This window comes from Zalophus californianus, chromosome X (genome assembly GCF_009762305.2).
Source record: "Zalophus californianus isolate mZalCal1 chromosome X, mZalCal1.pri.v2, whole genome shotgun sequence".
In the NCBI taxonomy this organism is placed as follows: domain Eukaryota; kingdom Metazoa; phylum Chordata; class Mammalia; order Carnivora; family Otariidae; genus Zalophus; species Zalophus californianus.
In genome coordinates, this window is record NC_045612.1 from 16,578,770 (window position 1) to 16,593,645 (window position 14,876).

Consider the following 14,876-nt stretch of genomic DNA (forward strand, 5'->3'; position numbering starts at 1 on the left):
AGGGACTGAACGGGACCATCTGGACAAAGCAGAGGGAAGCTCAGGGTGCTGGCAGGGACGGGGGTCCATCCCTCTGTGGTGGCAGGTGCCCGAAGGGTCTGTCTTGTCAGGGTGCTTTGACCCCTGGAAGTTCCCAGTGGGTGGAGCACACCCAAGGCCCTTACCCCAGGCTGTGCTCCTCAGGGGGACCATGACCCTGCATCCTCAGGAGCCTCCTCCCAGCGGACTGTGGGCCTTTCTTCTTCTACCCCAGCCACTGAGGTCCCCAGGTGCCCTCCACCCCCCCTCTGCCTGCCTGCCCGCCCTCAGCCCTACAGCCCTTGGAGCCCATGGCCAGGCTTCTGCGGGGAGTCACTAGGCTGGGGCTCTGAAGGGACAGTTCGGGTCTGGGGTGGGGGAAGGGCAGCAGGCTTCCTGCCCCCATGGTTTTCTCTCTTCTAAAACTGGGTGCCCACCTGGCTGGCGGGGAAGCAAGGGCGACCTCGCCACCTGCTGTTGCAGACGGGCCTCCAGGTGACCCAAAATGATGTGCGGGGAGCCTCTTTCACCGCCCCCCCACACACAGCCCACCCTCAATAGAGAAGACCCAGGTATCAGGTCGTCCAAATAAAGGTTGTGAATGGGACAAATTGCCACCTCTCTGGCCAGGCCCGTGCCGCCGCCTTCTTCTCCAGGGGCCCTGGCCCCGCAGGCCTCCACCCCTGCAGCCCTCCGCGGCCCTCCCAGGTGACTTCACCGCCGGCCCCCTCCTCTAAGGCGCCACACCAGAAGAGGAGGCCTCCAGTTTTCTTTTACTTTATTGAACTCAGGGAGGGTTTGTTTTTTTAACTTAGAGTGACAAGATTTGACAACACCAGGAACGAGACCATTTCTCTGAGCAGCCGGTGCTGACCAGTACAGTTAATCACACACGGGAAAGTGACAGTCATCTCCAGCCCGTGTCTCAGATTCTGTAGAAGCTCTGCTGCCTGGAAAACAGACTGCAAATTAAATAAAGTGCATCGAGAGCCTGTCAGGCAGCCAGGGCCCAGTGCGGGCAGAGGGAAGGTGGGGGGTGGGGAGAAGCTCGCTAACTACTCAAGGCCAAACCGGTCAGAAAAGCAGTGGCAGGACCACAGGCCGAAGAAGGGCAGCCCCTGCCCAGTCCCTCGGGGGCTGTGCGGAGACTTCCGGGCCCCCGGGGCAGGGCAGGCACCGGCTGGGGTGCCCCGCAGGGCAGGGGTCTCGGGCCAGGGCCCTGAGGCTCCCCCCACCCCTCTCCCTGTGGGCAAGAGGTGTCACAGGCCCCAGGCAGCTCCAGCTGAGCCACAAGGCCGCAGCTGGGGAGCAGGTCACCCCGAGGGTGAGACGGGGCCTTGCAAGGGGCACATCTGTGGATCAGCCCCAAGGAGGCCCCGCGTGGCTCTCACACGCTGTCCCCGGACATCTGTGGATGGAGTCGGCAGGCTGGCAGGCTCCCAGAAGTGGTCCTGGGTGGAAAGGGTTGGGGTACAGGAGGCGCCACCGGGACCGGGGATCCCAGGACACTTGGCACAAGGCAGGAAGCCATCACACCCTGTCTGTGGGAAGCTGCAGGGGACACATGCGGCCTCATCTGGCCTCGGTCCCCGGGGTGAGGCGGGCAGAACTCTTCACTCAGGACTCGGCCTCCAGCGTGGTGGCTGAGGAGGGCAGGAGGTATGACACTGGGCCACCGTGTCCCTGAGGCTGGCCAGCCTGCTTGGGTTTTCAGTCCCAGGAATTCAGAGCCTGGGAGCCGAGAGCAACCAGTGACAGAGCGGCTGTGGGACCGGGGTCCTTCCTGGCCCCCCTCGGGAACCACGCCTGGCCATCCTGGTGCGCCAGGCAGCCGCACACCTGGGCCTCCAGGGCCGATTCAAGCCCATGCAGAGGAGGTTCTCCTGTGGGATCCTGGGCTCGGGGCCGGGGCGGGGGGCAAGCCCGGGGACCGACAGATGGGGTCGTGCATGGGTCCCAGCCCCGTCCCAGGTTTATGCCTTCACCCTCCTGGGTCCGTCTTGTCCCCAGCAGCCACGCCACCACCCCACCCCCACCCCGCCACCCAAACTGAGAGGCTCGTGCCACTCAACTGCCGAGGAGCCCTTGGTCCAGCCTGGGGTGGGGCGGCAGGGGAGGCCAGGCTCTGTGGGTAAAGACCTCCACTCCGCAAGGCGTTCTAGGACTCTCTCCTGTGTCCATCTCAGTGCTCACAGTCTTCCCTGTGACCTCCCACACCACTCCAAGAAAAGCCAGTTCCCCACGTTCCCTACCCTGCACCTCCCTCTCTCTCTCTCTCCTCTCTCTCTCTCTCCTCTCTCTCTCTCTCTCTCTCTCTCCTCCTCCTCCTCCTAGATCCCCCAGGGGGGGCCTTGAGCTCCCCTTCCCCACCCCACCTGTGCCAGGTTTTCTCAGATTCAGCCCCACCCCTTCTTATCTGTAGGACAAGGACACATCTCTCCCTGTCCTGGAGCCAGCTTTTCCAAACACCAGGTGGGGAGAACAGAAGGCCCTCAAAGTGTTGCTAGGAGATGCAGAGCTGAGGTGACAGGGTGGCGTCCTTCCCCATGCCAGAAGGGGACCACTGGCTACCCCAGCCCTCGGGGCCTCTGCCTGGAAGGTCCTTTCTCTCCTCCTCGGCCAGGCCCTTTGCCCAGCTGCTCCCCAGGCAGCCCCCGGGCCAGGGGCGGCCCCTGGGCACGGATTTGAGTCTCTTGACAAGGCCACGGAAGGGGTGGGTCACCACCTACAAACTCCGGTTCCTGAAAGACAGAAAGAGATGGGGACTTCACAGTGGCCTCCCCACGGAGAGTGGGGCCCCTTTGCCCAAGGGCTGCCTCCTCGCAAGCCGCTTCTCCACCCGCTCTCCCCACCCCAGCCTGAGAGCTGCCCTGGGCTCCAGGAGATCCCCATTTCCCCGGCTCCTCTGGATGCACAGGGGCTGCCGCAGGCGACATTCAGTGGCACCGGCAGGGCAGACGTAGGGTCCGGAGGGAGGGTGGCTGCGATGGCGCAACAGCGAGACTGTGCGGGGCAGGGACAGGGCCGAGCGGCCTTCCCCCTCCCCGGGGTCTCCAAACGTCCAAGCGCCCAGCGCCAGAGGGCGCCCCCAGAGCCGGAGGGGGGCAGTGGGCACAGCCGGAGCAGGTCCAGAGCAGTCCCGCGGCCCCCGACACAGGGCGGGAGGCAGTTCTGCCACGGGCCGGGAGGGAGCTGCCCAGAGCCCAGGGGCCTGAGGGCTTAGGAGGGGCCCGAGGGCTTAGGAGGGGCCCGACCAGGGCTTTGGCCAAGAACACAACCACCCTCCCTGTCTGGCCCCCCAAAGGGGTGAAGGGTGGCAGCATCTTTTCCTTCTAGAGCCTTCCCCGGCGCCTCCGCCAGCCCATTCCCCTCCACTCCCTGGGGTTCAGGTGGCAGCACCAGGGCCTCTGGGGAAAGCGGGGCGGGGACCGGCTGACCCTCCGAGATGCCCGGGCCGCCGCCGCCCCTCACCCCCGTCTGGGAATGAGGACCGGGGAGTCTGGGGCGCCTGCGGCCCCCCGCCTGGGCAGCTCAGGGGCTGGCTTCCAGGGGTCCCGTCCACAGTTCCCCCTGTCACCGAGATGTCCTGGCAAGCGCCGCCGCCAGCCCGCCAGGGGTCCCGTCCACAGTTCCCCCTGTCACCGAGATGTCCTGGCAAGCGCCGCCGCCAGCCCGCACGCAGGTCCAGCCTCCGGCCTCTTACCTTGCGGACCCGGGCCAGTCAAGTCCCTGCTGCGGAATTTTTCCTTGCGGCTTCCCGGGCTCTGGCTGACGTGAGGCAACAGGTCGGCCGCACTCGAATCGGGTTTTTTTCTTTTTTCTTTCTTCTCGAGCCCCACGGAAAGGGCCCGTTGGCAGAGTTTCCGTGCAATAGGTCACCGGGCGCGCCGCGGGCGGGCGGCTCGTGGCCGGGGCCGGGCCGGGTGACTCGGCGGCCGGGTGGCCGGCGTCCTCCCGCGCAGGTCTAGGGCCCGGAGGCCCGGGCCGCCCCGCCTCCTGCCCCCGCCGCGTCCCGCCGGCCGTCCTCCATGCCGACGACCCTGCCCGTCGCGGCCCGGCGCGCGGGACCCTCCGGCCGGGGCTGCGGCGGCGCCCGCTCACTCGATCCGCACCTGCAGGCGGACGTTGAGCATCACCGAGGCCACCACGTAGAAGTAGGGGAAGTTCATGCGCAGCCGCCAGGCCAGGTCGAAGAAGGTGATCAGCGTGCGCGTGAGCCCCTTGCAGAAGGCGCCGTACGAGCCGCGGGCCGCCGCCGAGCGCGACAGCCGCACCACCAGGCCCGACAGGGCCGCCGCCGCCGCCGCCGCCGACAGAGCCGCCGACGCCGCCATGGGCGCGGGCCGGCGCAGGCCCCGCCGACCCAGGGGAGCGCGAGCGGCCGGGCAGGTGGACGCGAGGCTTGAGGCGACCCGCCGGCCGCCGGTGCCCTCCGCCCCGCCCCGCCCCCGGTCACCCCTTCCCTGGCCGGGCCGGGGACGCAGCCTCCGCGGCCGCCGCCACCGCCACCGCCCCCGCCCCTCCGGAGCAGCCTATGGAGAGCTCCGCCCCTCGCCGGCTGCCGGGGCGGCCGCCGCTAGCGTAACCCCGCCCCGAGTGTGGCCACGCCCCCTCCCGGGCGCCACGGAGCGGCCCCGCCGACACGGGACCGCCCACGGGACCGCCTCGCCAGCAAGCCCCGCCTCCTCCGGGGCGCCCAAGGGCAGAGCCCGAGGGAAGAAGGGATTGGAAGGCGGTATCCCCAGGGATCGCTTTGGGGGCGTGTCCTTGAGCGGAGCGGGCGGCCCGAGTGTCTGGACCGCTCTCCGGATTCCGTGCAGACGGCCTACCGGGAAGGCTCCGTCTGTTTACCTTATCTCCCTTCCCCACAGTCTCCACAGAAAACCCGGCCAGGCGACCCACTGTACCTTTCTTTAATTCGCATTTCTCTGCTAACTCGGCAGCCCTGTAGAGTTTCACCAAACGCACAGGCGCGTTTTTTTTTTCTTTTTGGTATATTTGCTGGTCATGTGTATTTCTTTATTGGTGAATTGCCCCGTTACCCGCATTGTCTTAACCTTTCACCCCATAGTGATTTCTAAGTACTCCTCTTAAGTGTATCTTTGCCCTGGATACTGCACAAGGTCTTCTCAGGTTTTCATTTGCCCTTGTTCATGGCTGTTTTCCTTGCTGGTGGGCTTAAAAGCCCTTTCGTGGTTTCATCTTATCTTTATTCCAAACCAAATCCAACCCAAACTTGACCACGTTTTCAAGATGATTGAAATGATCAAGCTTCATTATAGTCATGACTTCTTAAAAGCTGTCTGCAAGAAGTAGATTCACCATGACCTCATCCCTGTTTTCACAAGGAGGGCTGGCCTGAGTATTTAGGCTCTCTAAAATGCCTGTTCACCACCGCGCTTGAAACGTGTGGTATCTCTATAACGGAGGAACTCAGCAGAGTTATATACCCTGGTTGAGCAATTGTCACACCTACATGGTCATGGGGAAAAAAAAAATTTCTTTTTTTAAAAAGATTTATTTATTTATTTTAGAGAGAGACAGAGAGCATGAGCAGGGGAGGAGCAGAGGGAGAAGGAGAAGCAGACTCCCTGCTGAGGGGCTGGGTCCCTGAACCCTGAGATCATAATCTGAGCCAAAATCAACAGTTGGATACTTAACCGACTGAGCCACTCAGGTGCCCCAAAAAAGAGAATTTCATAAACATTATGTTATTGTGTGGCATCATGACTTTATCCACAATATAACCATGCATGTGTGTGAATGCATAAAAAATGCCAGGGCAGATATATCAAATTACTCAACATTGTTTACATCTGGTTAAGGCAGTAGGAAGGAAGATGCACTTTTTACTCTCTATATATGTATTTCCATTTGTATATCTACATTTGTGTAATGCCATGAAAAAATTAATCATTTGAAAAAGAAGGGGCCACAGAAATACGGGCTTAAGCCACACAGAAACCCTTTGTTCCAGACTGGATCCAGCCTCATTCATTTGCATCGCTTGTTTCCTCTAATCATTTCTGAAACCCTTCCTTGGCCTCATCTCATTTATTTTTAACATTTTATTTTGAAATAATTATAGACTCACAGGAAATTGCAAAAATAGTACAAAAGAACCTTGTGCCTTCACCCAGCTTCCTCAGTGGTTACAATTTCTTTAGTTGCAGTATAATATCAAAACCAGGAAATTTACATTGGTACCTTACTTTTAAGTAGACTATAGGCCTCATTCAGCTTTCACCATTTTCCTAACCTGCATTAATGTGTGTGTGTGTATCACTCTAGCCATTGCATCCCATGTCGGGATTCCTGTAATCACCACTACAATCAAGATACAAAAATATTCCTTTAGCACAAAAGAACTCCTTTGTGCTACCTCTTCATACTCACTCAGCCACCTGTACATATTTTGTTAGAGTCATATCTATTTCATTTTATTTGGAGTGACTATAAGTGGTACTATGTGTTTAATTTTGGTTTCCACATGTTCATTGTTAGTATATAGAAATGCAATTGAATTTTTAGTTTTATTTTGAGATAATCATAGACTTACATGCGGTTGTAAAACAAAGTACAGAGAGATCCCATGTATTTTTACCTAGTTTCACACAGTCATAACATCTCTCAAAACTGGTACAGTATCAAAATCAGGATATTGACACATCTATCTCTCTTGTTCAGATTTCCCCCAATTTACTTGTTGGAGTGTGTGCATGTGGGTTTAGTTCTATGCACCTTTATCAGATCTGATAAAATCAGGATATTGACACATCTATCTCTCTTGTATCTCTCCACAGCGGAGATACAGTATATATATAACATATAGTTCATTTCTTCTTTTTAATAAAAAGCTATAGTTACAGGATTGATTGATTGATTGATTGATTGATTGATTTGAGAGGGAGGGAGAGAGAGAGAGCATGCACAGAGAGAGGGGCAGAGGGAGAGAATCTCAGGCAGACTCTCAGCTGAGTGCAAAGCCCCTCTGTGGGCTCCATCTCACAACCCATGAAATCGTGATCTGAGCCAAAACCAAGAGTCCGGTGCTCAACCAACTGAGCCACCCAGACGCCCCTATAGTTCTTTTTTTTTTTCTTTTTTTATTGCCAAGTAGTGTTCTTTGGTATGGTTACTCATAGTTTGTGTGTCATTCACCCATGAAGGCCATCGGGGTTGTTTCCAGTTTTTGCCATTAGGAATAAAGCTACCATGAGTATTTGTTTATAGGTTTGTGAACAAAATTTTTTATCTGGATAAATGCTCCAAAATTCAATTGCTGGGTTGTATGGTAGGGACATGTTTAGTTTTGTGACTCTGCCAAACTGTTTTTCCGGAGTGTCTGTAACATTTTACATTGCCATCAGCAATTTATGAATATATCCAGTTTCTCTGTGTCCTCGTCAGCACTGGGTGTTATCATTGTTTTTTTACTTTTGACATTCTGATGGAGCGATCTTTCATTGTGGCTTTAATCTGTATTTCCCTAATGGCTAATGATGGCAAAAATCTCTTCATGTGCTTATTTTCCATCTGTATTTCCTCTTCAGTGAGATGTCTTTTGTCATTTTCTAATTGAGCCATTTGTTTTTTATTATTAAGTTTTGTGAGTTCTTTATATATTCTACATACGAGTCCTTTGTCAAACACATGGTTTGCAAATATTTTCCTCCCAGTCTGCAGGTTGTCTTTTCATTCTGCTTTCTTGGGGCTAAATTTTTAAATTTTGATGAGGTCCAATTGATTTATGCATTGTGGTTTGGGATCAGATGTAAGAACATTTTTTTACCAGGCTTTAGGTCTCAGTGATTTTCTCCTATGTTTTCTTTTTAAAATTTTAAAGTTTTATTTCACATTTAAATCTGTGGTCCATATGGAGTTAATTTTTTTAAAGATTTTATTTATTTATTTGACAGAGACAGCGAGAGAGGCAACACAAGCAGGGGGAGTGGGAGAGAGAGAAGCAGGCCTCCCGCCCAGCAGGGACCCCGATGCGGGGCTCCATGTCATGATCCCGGGGTCCTGCCAAAGGCAGACGCTTAACCGACTGAGCCCAACCAGGCGCCCCCATTTTGAGTTAATTTTTGTGTAAGGTTTGGAGGTTGAGGTCTAGGTTCGATATTAAACAAGAATGTCCAATTGCTAGAGCACAGTTTGTCAGGAAGACTATTCTTCCTTCATTGAATTTCTTTCCCGTCTTTGTCAAAAATCAGTTGAGCATATTTCCGTGGATTGCACCATACTCTGGTACACTGGCTTATGTGTCTACCCTTTCTTTAATACCATACTGTCTGGATTACTGTCGCTATCTAGTTTGTGTTAATATCAGGTGGAGTGATTCTTCCCACATTCTTTTTCTTTTTCGACATTTCTTTAACAATTCTAGGGCTTGTTTTTGTCCGTATACGTTTATGTGTTTAGAAAACCTAACCTACGCTAGAAATAGTGTTAAACTTACAGACCACTTACAGGGAGAATTGACATCATTTTTGTTTTGAGTCTTCCAATCCATGAACACAGTGTGTCTCTTTATTTATTTAGATCTTTGATTCCTTTCATCAAAATTTGTAGTTTTCTGCATTCGATCCTATACATGTTTAATAAATATATTCCTAAGTATTCCTTTTCTTTGAAGCAATTATAAATGATACTTTTTTAATTTCAGTTTCTACATGCTTATGGTTACTATGTAGAAATTTTGTAGAATTCATTAGAAGTGTGTTGTTTATTTTCCACATGTTTGCATATTTTCTTTTTTTTTTTTTTTTTTTTTTTTAAAGATTTTATTTATTTATTTAATTGACAGAGAGAGAGAGACAGCATGAGAGGGAACATAAGCAGGGGCAGTGGGAGAGGGAGAAGCAGGCTCCCTGCTGAGCAAGGAGCCCGATGTGGGACTTGATCCCAGGACCCTGGGATCATGACCTGAGCTGAAGGCCATTGCTTAACCAACTGAGCCACCCAGGCGCCCCATGTTTGCATATTTTCTGATTAATTTTCTGCTATTAATTTCTAGTTTGATCCCATTGTGATCAGAAATCGAGCTCTGTATGCTTTCAACTCTCTTAAATATTTTTAGATTTATTTTATGATTTTAAGAAGAGCATTACTCTGCCATGTCTCCAGAGGAAGCCAGTGTGGGTGATAAAAGAACTGGATCCATGTCTTGTGATGAACGATTGAAAGAAATGTTCATAGTTTGGAGAACAAAGACTTATAAAGGAGATGTGACAGCTCTTTTAAATACTTGAAATTTGGGGTTCCTGGGTGGCTCAGGAGGCTCAGAGGCTTCTGCCTCTTCCCCTGCTTCTTCTCTCTTTCTCTCTCAAATAAAATAAATAAAATCTTTTTTAAAAATCACAGATGTCAGGGACAGTCTGCTTCTCTCTCTCCTCCCTGTTTGTTCTCGCTCTTGCTATCTCTCTTCCATGGTTTAGAATTTAGGCCAAACAGCTGAAACTTCTTGGCCAACATTAAGAAATGGATAGCCCTGAGAAGTAATGAGGCTCCCATCACCTTAAGTGTCCTAGAACCACCTGAAAATTAATTATTGGTCAGGGATATTGTTAAATTAAGTTTTCTATGATGGAGCCATTAAACTTCAGTGGCCTGAACAATCCTGGACAATTCCAGGCTCTTTTGCTTCCAAGTTCACTCAAGTTTATGTTCATCATAAAATTAAGTAATTTTATTTTGTAATTTATTTGGAAACATAATTTTTTGTATAAGAAGCATAAAACTATAGTTAAAAGTGAATAAATTTTTAATGTAAAATTTGAAGTGACGTTCTTGTAGACAGCATAGAGTTAGGTGATGTTTGTAAGAAAAAAAACTACTCTGCTAATACCTTTTTTTATTTTTATTTTTTTTTAAAGATTTTATTTATTTGAGAGAGAGAGAATGAGAGACAGAGCACACAAGAGGGAAGAGGGTCAGAGGGAGAAGCAGACTCCCCGCCGAGCAGGGAGCCCGATGCGGGACCCGATCCCGGGACTCCAGGATCATGACCTGAGCCGAAGGCAGTCACTTAACCAACTGAGCCACCCAGGCGCCCTCTGCTAATACCTTTTATCCTTCTTACGCCAGTTACATTTAAAGTAATTACTAATATGTTAGAGCTTAAGTCTGTCATTTTACTGTTTTCTGTTTGTTCATTTTGTTTCTCATTCCTCTTTCTCTTGTCTTCCTGTAGGATACTTGAGCATGTTTTAGGAATCCCATTTTTATTTATTTATAGTGTTTTTTTAGTATATCTCTCTGTATATCTTTGTATCATTTTGTTTTCTTTATTTTATAGTTTTAGTATTTATTTTATAGTTTTTCAATGCAATATACCTGTGTACCTATCACAGTTTACTGGTATCAGCACTCACACCCATGGAGTGACGTAGAAAAAATTTACTTCCATTTAGGTCCCTTTATCCTCCTCGCCCTTAAATAGAAATAGCTTAGCTATTTCCTCTATGTACACTGAATCCACATCAGATGATGTTATAGCTTTTGCTTTAACCGTAAAACAGGACCTTAAAAACTCACAAGGTGATGGTGATTCTATTCTGTTTATAGCTACGTTTTCTCCCTCCATCCGTCTGTCTTCCTGCGTGGAGTGCCATCCTCCTTGCCTTATCATTTCCTTTTCTGATTTTAGGGGACTCCCTGTAGCCATCCTTTAAGGGTAGGTCTGCTGGCAACCGATTCTCTTAAATTTCCTTCGTCTGAGACTGTCCTCGGCTCGCCTCATTCCTGAAGGATATAGTTGCTGAATATAGAATTGGTGGTTGACGGTGGGTGGGAAAACGGAAGCCTAGTCCTGCCTGTTGTCAGGAGGGGGTCGTGGTGGGGGGATTGAAGGTCGGCTCCCCACCCACCCTGCTGAAACTGCGAAGAGTAAGGTGGGTATTGTCCAAAAGGTGTCCCATGGGGGTGGCTGGGTGGCTCAGTTGGTGAAGCATCTGCCTTTGGCTCAGGTCACGATCTTGGCATCCTGGGATGGAGCCCCGCATCAGGCTCCCCGCTCAATGGAGAGTCTTCTTCCCCCTGCCCCCTCCATTTGTGTGCTCTCTCTCTCTCTGTCTCTCTCTCTCTCAAATAAATAAATAAAATCCTTAAAAACAAAACAAAACAAAACACAAACGATATCCTATTGTTAGGCCACCCTTTTCCCAGCCTTGGGCCAGGGGAGCAAGCTGTTCTTGCAGCTTTTCGTTGTTGGCGGTTCTGGGTTGCAGGCATATAGGGCGGGCGAGGGCCAATCCGGGAAACTCATTGCTGTGTCCTTCCTCGAGTCCCAAGCGCCCCAGGCAGCCTTACTTCCAGGTTTCAGAGTTTTTCTATGATTAAGGTGCCATCAACATACAATGAAATGCAACTTTATTATTTTGAGGAGTTCTGTTAAAGTTATACATCCATGCGGTCATCGCTACAATCAAGATATGGAACATTCCATCAGAACAGAAAGTTCCCTTGTGCCCCTCCCGGTCACTCCTTCCCTCCGCACCCACGCCCAGGCCACCCCTGGTCTGTTTGCTGTCATCCCAGATTTGGGTTTGTTATTCACTCCCTTGGGCAATCCACAGCCTTGAATGTGGGCTGGACTCATTGACTTATATTTAAGAGCAACGCCTGCTAGTGTGAGTCTTCTTAGTTTTAGCCATCCTAAGGGGTGTGTACTGATATCTCACTGTGGTTTTCTTTTGCATTTCCCTTATGACTAATGATGCTAAGTATCTTTTCGTATGCTTGTTTGCTATTTAATATCTATTTTCTCCTAAAGTGGCCATCCAAATCTTTTACTCCCTTTTAAAAGTTAGGTTGTCTATTATTGAGTTGTAAGAGGCCTTTATATATTTTAGATACCAAGCCTTTCTGGGATCGATGTTTTGCAAATATTTTGTCCCTTTTATTTTTTGCAATGTATTTCTGTCGTGAGCACGCTATGAAGGCGCACACGTGGCTTGTGTCTTTCCACAGTGTCCGCTGTATTCAGTCCTCGAGCAACGTTAACATAATTATAAAACAGGTTCAGGATCCCAAACTCCATGACATTTCACCACGTGTTTCACTTGGCTTCTTACAGGGCACACAAAGCAAAGCACAAGACAAGTCACACAACAAACAAGATAGAAGAGGGGGGTGGGAGTAGGAAGTTAAGGAACCAAAAGGGAAGTGAGTCTGTGGGTGCGCAGCTGAGATGAGGCTCGGTTCGGTCCAGGTCAGCTCTCGGCACTCACTGCTTCTTGATGTCCCAGCAGCCAAGGATCTCAGGTCTGTTCCGAGATCAACGGGGCAGAGCCTTGGGCAGCACATGCCTTTTTGAGGTGGTCAGTTCTGAGTGTGTCACCTGCTGATGCCGGTCTCGTGGTGTCTGGTCTTAGCTGCTGCATCACTGCTTGACAGGAGTGACCCCATCTTGCTCTCGACAGTTTCAAAGACCAGAAGTTTTTAATTTTGATAAAGTTTCATTGATCAGTGTTTTCTTTAGGGTGCCTGGTGTTTGGTCTTGTGTAAGAAATCTGCGCCGGTCCCAAAGTTACCAAGATCTTCTCTTATGCTTGATTTTAGAAGTTTTACAGTCTCAGTGTTTCACTTTGATCTGTTACCCATTTTATTCTTTTATTGAAGATTTATTTATTTATTTGAGAGAGAGACTGAGAGTGTGTGAGTGGGGGGAGGGGCAGAGGGAAAGGATCTCCAGCAGACTCCCCACTGAGCACGGAGCCCAACAAAGGGCTCAATCCCACGACCCAGGAGATCACCACTTCTCCGGGTCTCTAGAGACAGGAACAACCAGCAGTGGTAGGGTCACTACTGGGCATTTCTACGATCGGCTTTTTTACTATGTGGTGACATCTTTTTCCAGTTCTTATTTGTGTTCCTCTGTCCATTGTGGGTGCCATTGTTATAGACATCGCGACTTTATTAAATGGTTCTCATTTAGAAATAAACCTAAATTTGACCTTTTAAGCACCCAAGTTTTGTTTTGTTTTATTATATTCAATTAGCCCACATATAGTATCATCATTAGTTTTTGAGGTAGTTTTCAACGATTCATCAGTTACATATAACACCCAGTGCTCATCACATCACATGCCCTCCTCAATACCCGTCACCGGGTCACCCCCTCCCGTTCCACAACCCTCAGTTTGGTTCCCGGAGTCCAGAGTCTCTCGTGGTTTGTCTCCCTCTCTGATTTCTTCCCCTTCAGTTTTCCCTCCCTCCCCCTGCAGGCCTCTGCACTATTCCTTCGCACCCAAGTTTTGATCTTTATTTTTCTCCTTTTTTCAGAAAGCCTTGCCATAGCCAGAAGCAATAGGAAGATGGGCTCTGGATGGGATTGTGGGAATGCTGCTCAGGTGCCTTTGTTGTAGGGGTGAGGATGTGGATCCAAATGTTCTTTTTTATTATTATTATTATTTATTTGAGTGAGAGCATGAGCAGGGGGAGGGGCAGAGGCAGAAGCAGACTCCCCACTGAGCAGGGAGCCCAATGTGGGGCTGGATCCCAGGACCCTGGCATCATGACCTGAGCCCAAGGCAGACGCCCAACCGACTGAGCCACCCGGGTGCCCCCGAATGTTCTTCAAAACCAGCTCTATCTAGGAGAAAGGGAAAAGATGGGGCCCGCGGACAGAGTGGAGAGTGGCGGTCTGCCCAGTCTCTCCCTGCAGTGGTGGTGTGGGGTGGGCACTGCTGGGGGTCTTGGAGGCATAGGCCGACAATCAAAGTAATAAGTACATCAGTATCACTCCAATCTTCACCTTTGATAGATCATCCTTTTTTTTTTTTTTTTTTTGCTTTGCAGACGTTGCTGGAACCACAAACCATGTCTTATTCGCAAGTCTCCTGTGTCCAAGTCTGGAAGCCCCTTGGCTTGTTCCCAGGAAACCTCAGCTTCAAGCGTGAATTTCCTCAGCCACGAAATGGGAATTGCGCTTTGCTGTGAGGAACATTGCGAGGACCCAGTGTGATTATCTTTGTAAAGAGCCCAGCACACGGGAGAGAGTCAAGGATTTAGTAGCCCATATCCTTAATCCATATTTGGGGGCAGCACATGAATGGTGCCTGATTGAGCATTTCTTCCTACCCGGTCTTCTTCCCACTCCCCGCCTCCCACCCCCCACTCCACATCCAAGCTCTTTATACTCGGTCATCATTTCCTTTCATTGTTTCTGTCTTTTCCCAGGGCCAGCAAGTTTCCTTGGGGATGCAGTGGGCTTCTCTTTGGGAAACCACGCTTCTATAATCTTGCTCTGAAACAAGAGGTGGCCCAGGACCCCAGGCTTTTCCTCGCTGTTGCAGATCATGTTGACATTGCAAAGCCTTTAGATTTATTACCATAACTGATTAAATAATGGAAAAATCTAGGAAGGTGGGGATCATTGTTATTTTCTACCTGTGAAAAGCTGAAGCCTTATGTATTTAGAAAAAGTTTAAGCCTAAACCACTCATGTGAACCGTGGCAGCCAAGTTCTTGTACCAGGTGACTTGATAGTGACCAAGGGCCAGTCACCACCCACATTTATCATCGGTTTTTGACCAAAATGTTGCTTATTTGTTAGAGCAAGAAAGTTGTGAAAGAGAAATATATCTATAAAACCAATCTTTTACCAGGAACTTGGGTGGCTCGGTCGGTTAAGCATCTGCCTTCAGCTCGGGTCATGATCCTAGGGTCCTAGGATCGAGCCCCCCATTGGGCTCCCTGCCCCGTGGGGAACCTGCTTGTCCCTCTCCCTCTGCTGCTCCCCCTGCTTGTGTTCTCTGTCTCTGTCAAATACAGAAAATCTTAAAACAAACAAAAAATCTTTTAACTTAGAAATTCAGTCCTCTTGAGTGCCTTTATTGTAGGCTGGGGAAAGG

At 50.4% G+C, this 14,876-nt stretch overlaps 1 protein-coding gene across 1 annotated transcript; it reads right to left on the minus strand.

Moving 5' to 3' along the window:
* Positions 1 to 779: 779 nt before the first annotated feature.
* On the minus strand, positions 780 to 4,539 carry LOC113930524 (small integral membrane protein 10-like protein 2A). Its single transcript, XM_027607634.2, has 2 exons — positions 3,722 to 4,539; positions 780 to 2,759 (listed from the first exon to the last, which is right to left on the minus strand). Exon 1 carries the CDS (start codon positions 4,350 to 4,352, stop codon positions 4,116 to 4,118), a length of 237 nt encoding a protein of 78 aa, XP_027463435.2. The 5' UTR covers positions 4,353 to 4,539; the 3' UTR covers positions 780 to 2,759; positions 3,722 to 4,115.
* Between the last annotated feature and the right edge of the window lie 10,337 nt (positions 4,540 to 14,876).

Excerpts from the sequence above, each read along its gene's own strand:
- LOC113930524 (XM_027607634.2), bottom strand. The coding sequence starts at position 4,352 with ATGGCGGCGTCGGCGGCTCTGTCGGCGGCGGCGGCGGCGGCGGCCCTG.